Genomic DNA, 2,239 nt, shown 5'->3' with positions numbered 1-2,239 from the left:
AACAGTGGTGCACATGTAATAGTATCTGTTCACCAGGTTTGTCCTTCCTTAAGGATTTAAATAGTTTGAAAAGGGTAAAACAAATAATCTGCAACATTCTTGTTTCTCCCTTATGGTGTTTACATTGTTCCTGAACATCTGTTCCCATGCACAGCTCTGAAACAATCGTCTTCAGTGCCAGCTGACCTTTTACTGGTGAAGATCACTCTTCTTTCCCACACATTTAGTTCCTCTTCTTGTAACAGCATTGCTAAAACCCTTCTTGCAACAACCTCCACAGCCATGAATGGCACAAAATCTAAGGTGTGTATTTTGGTCTATGTTGAATTATGAAACAAGTTCAGAACCAGATCTGATAAAGGAGGGAAATTCTGTAGAATTACGTTGTGTCATTTCCTCATTTTGTGGATGATGGCATGTTTAGAAGCTCTATAAGTAGCCTGTGATTCCATAGTGAAGGCAAGCTGTTGCTGGCTGATTCAGGAAACAGATCCTTCTGCATCAGGTTGACTGATAACATTTCTGCTGATCTTTTTTAACATTATGAGATTGAATGTTCTTAACATGTTTGCTTTATTTTGACTTGATTTCAGTTTTCAGATCTGCATCATCTCATCACCTCATCATGAAGCTGCTGGCTGTGTGTGTCCTGGTTTTCTCTGTGATGGCTCAGACCAGAGCTGACCGTGAGCATTTCTTAAGTATTCAATTTATGTGGCGAGACTAAGACACAAATAATCTCACTAACTCCTGTTTAAAATGTCCACAGCTGAACCAGAAGATGGCTCCACCGATCCAGGTCAGTGGGTCTGTTTTGTCATTGTTTTATTTCCTGTATTCTCTGATGCTTGCAGACGACGTGCAAACTACTGTGTCTCTGGGTTATTTTTTGTGATTATGTGAGCAAACCTTTTACCCCTATTATAAGTTTCTAGTTAGCAGTCCAGCATATCACCATCAGCGGATCTTTGCTTTAATTAAGAGACCATTTTAAACAAAATAAATCAGGTTGTCTTATTATTGTTTGTGACTAACTAGGAATTCAACTTTATTATTATTATTACTATGTAATCTTTTTTAATACATTAGATTTTTCTTTTGTGACAGGAGGTCATAACCTGTCACAAAATAAAGTCAATACAAGTCTAATGGAACATAAATTGTTTTTAACCAAGACTCTCCATCTTTTTATCATCAGAAGAAGTTGACTTGGTCCAGAGATCTTCTTGTCCTCCCGGCTGGTCTCCAATCAAGAATCGCTGCTTTCGCTATGTTGCCAAACCCATGACCTGGGCTAGAGCTGAGGTGATTTCTATCAACATTTTCTTTTCTTTCACTCTCCCTTTTTTCAAAGTTCTTTATTAACAACACTCAGCTACTAATTCACCTCATCATGGTGTGTTTGTCTGTAGAGACACTGTCTGTCCATGGGAGCAAACCTGGCATCAGTTCATGACACGAGCGAGTACCATCAGGTTCAGTCTGTGATAAGAACGGCAACTTACGGGTCTGGAACAACATGGATTGGAGGCACTAACGCACAGGAGGTATTTTAACCAGTAAAGTTTATATATCAAGTATTTTGTGAAACATTAGATGAAACATGTCATCTACTGAATTCTTTCTTTCAGACGAGCATTTGGTTTTGGAGCGATGGAAGCCCTCTGCACTACACAAACTGGTGTCATAACCAGCCTGATAATTGGAGAAACAGTCAGCGCTGTATGGAGATGAACTATTCAGGTAAAAAAACATCACACATGACTGTGTTTTTTTTATTGGTTTAGTTTTTAAGTAAACTTTTTACATACTATACACATAAATTTACTAGACTCAATTCAGGGCTTTTTGGGGGGACATAAAAAGATCAAAATATCAACCTTTCCCATAATTATGATAGTCTGTAGAACCCTTCAGGTTTTTTTTTCTGTGATGTTGACTGATTTGTTCTTTTGATGAAAGGTGAAAAGTGCTGGGATGACCTGGGCTGTTCCACCCGTCTTCCTTCTGTCTGCGCTAAGGAAGTCTGATCAGTCTGATGTTCAAAAAGATGCTTAAAACAGAATCCAGTCGAAGATCATTGTTACATGTTTCTGTTAACCTGCCTTTTTACAGCTTCATTGCTATCCTAAAAGCTCTTTCTGCTTCTTTGACTTAATATAATTTCTCATTAATGTTACCCAGTGAATACAGCCACAAATAAACAGCAGGTGGTTTTCTTCTTTCTAATTAGAGCAGA

General features: G+C 38.1%; 1 protein-coding gene across 2 annotated transcripts; it reads left to right on the top strand.

Moving 5' to 3' along the window:
- Nucleotides 1-419: 419 nt before the first annotated feature.
- LOC118558732 (type-2 ice-structuring protein-like) lies at nt 420-2,239 on the top strand. Of its 2 annotated transcripts, none has more exons than XM_036129283.1 (7): nt 420-505; nt 594-686; nt 770-799; nt 1,202-1,305; nt 1,413-1,547; nt 1,632-1,743; nt 1,963-2,239. In XM_036129283.1, exons 2-7 carry the CDS (start codon nt 626-628, stop codon nt 2,028-2,030), a joined length of 510 nt encoding a protein of 169 aa, XP_035985176.1. In that variant the 5' UTR covers nt 420-505; nt 594-625; the 3' UTR covers nt 2,031-2,239. The 2 variants fall into 2 exon arrangements, with proteins under 2 accessions (XP_035985176.1, XP_035985175.1); XM_036129282.1 differs by having other exon boundaries at nt 1,199-1,305.

This window comes from Fundulus heteroclitus, unplaced genomic scaffold (genome assembly GCF_011125445.2).
Source record: "Fundulus heteroclitus isolate FHET01 unplaced genomic scaffold, MU-UCD_Fhet_4.1 scaffold_153, whole genome shotgun sequence".
Taxonomy (NCBI): domain Eukaryota; kingdom Metazoa; phylum Chordata; class Actinopteri; order Cyprinodontiformes; family Fundulidae; genus Fundulus; species Fundulus heteroclitus.
Note: the sequence above shows the minus strand (reverse complement) of the source record. Positions and strands in the feature narration are given on the sequence as shown.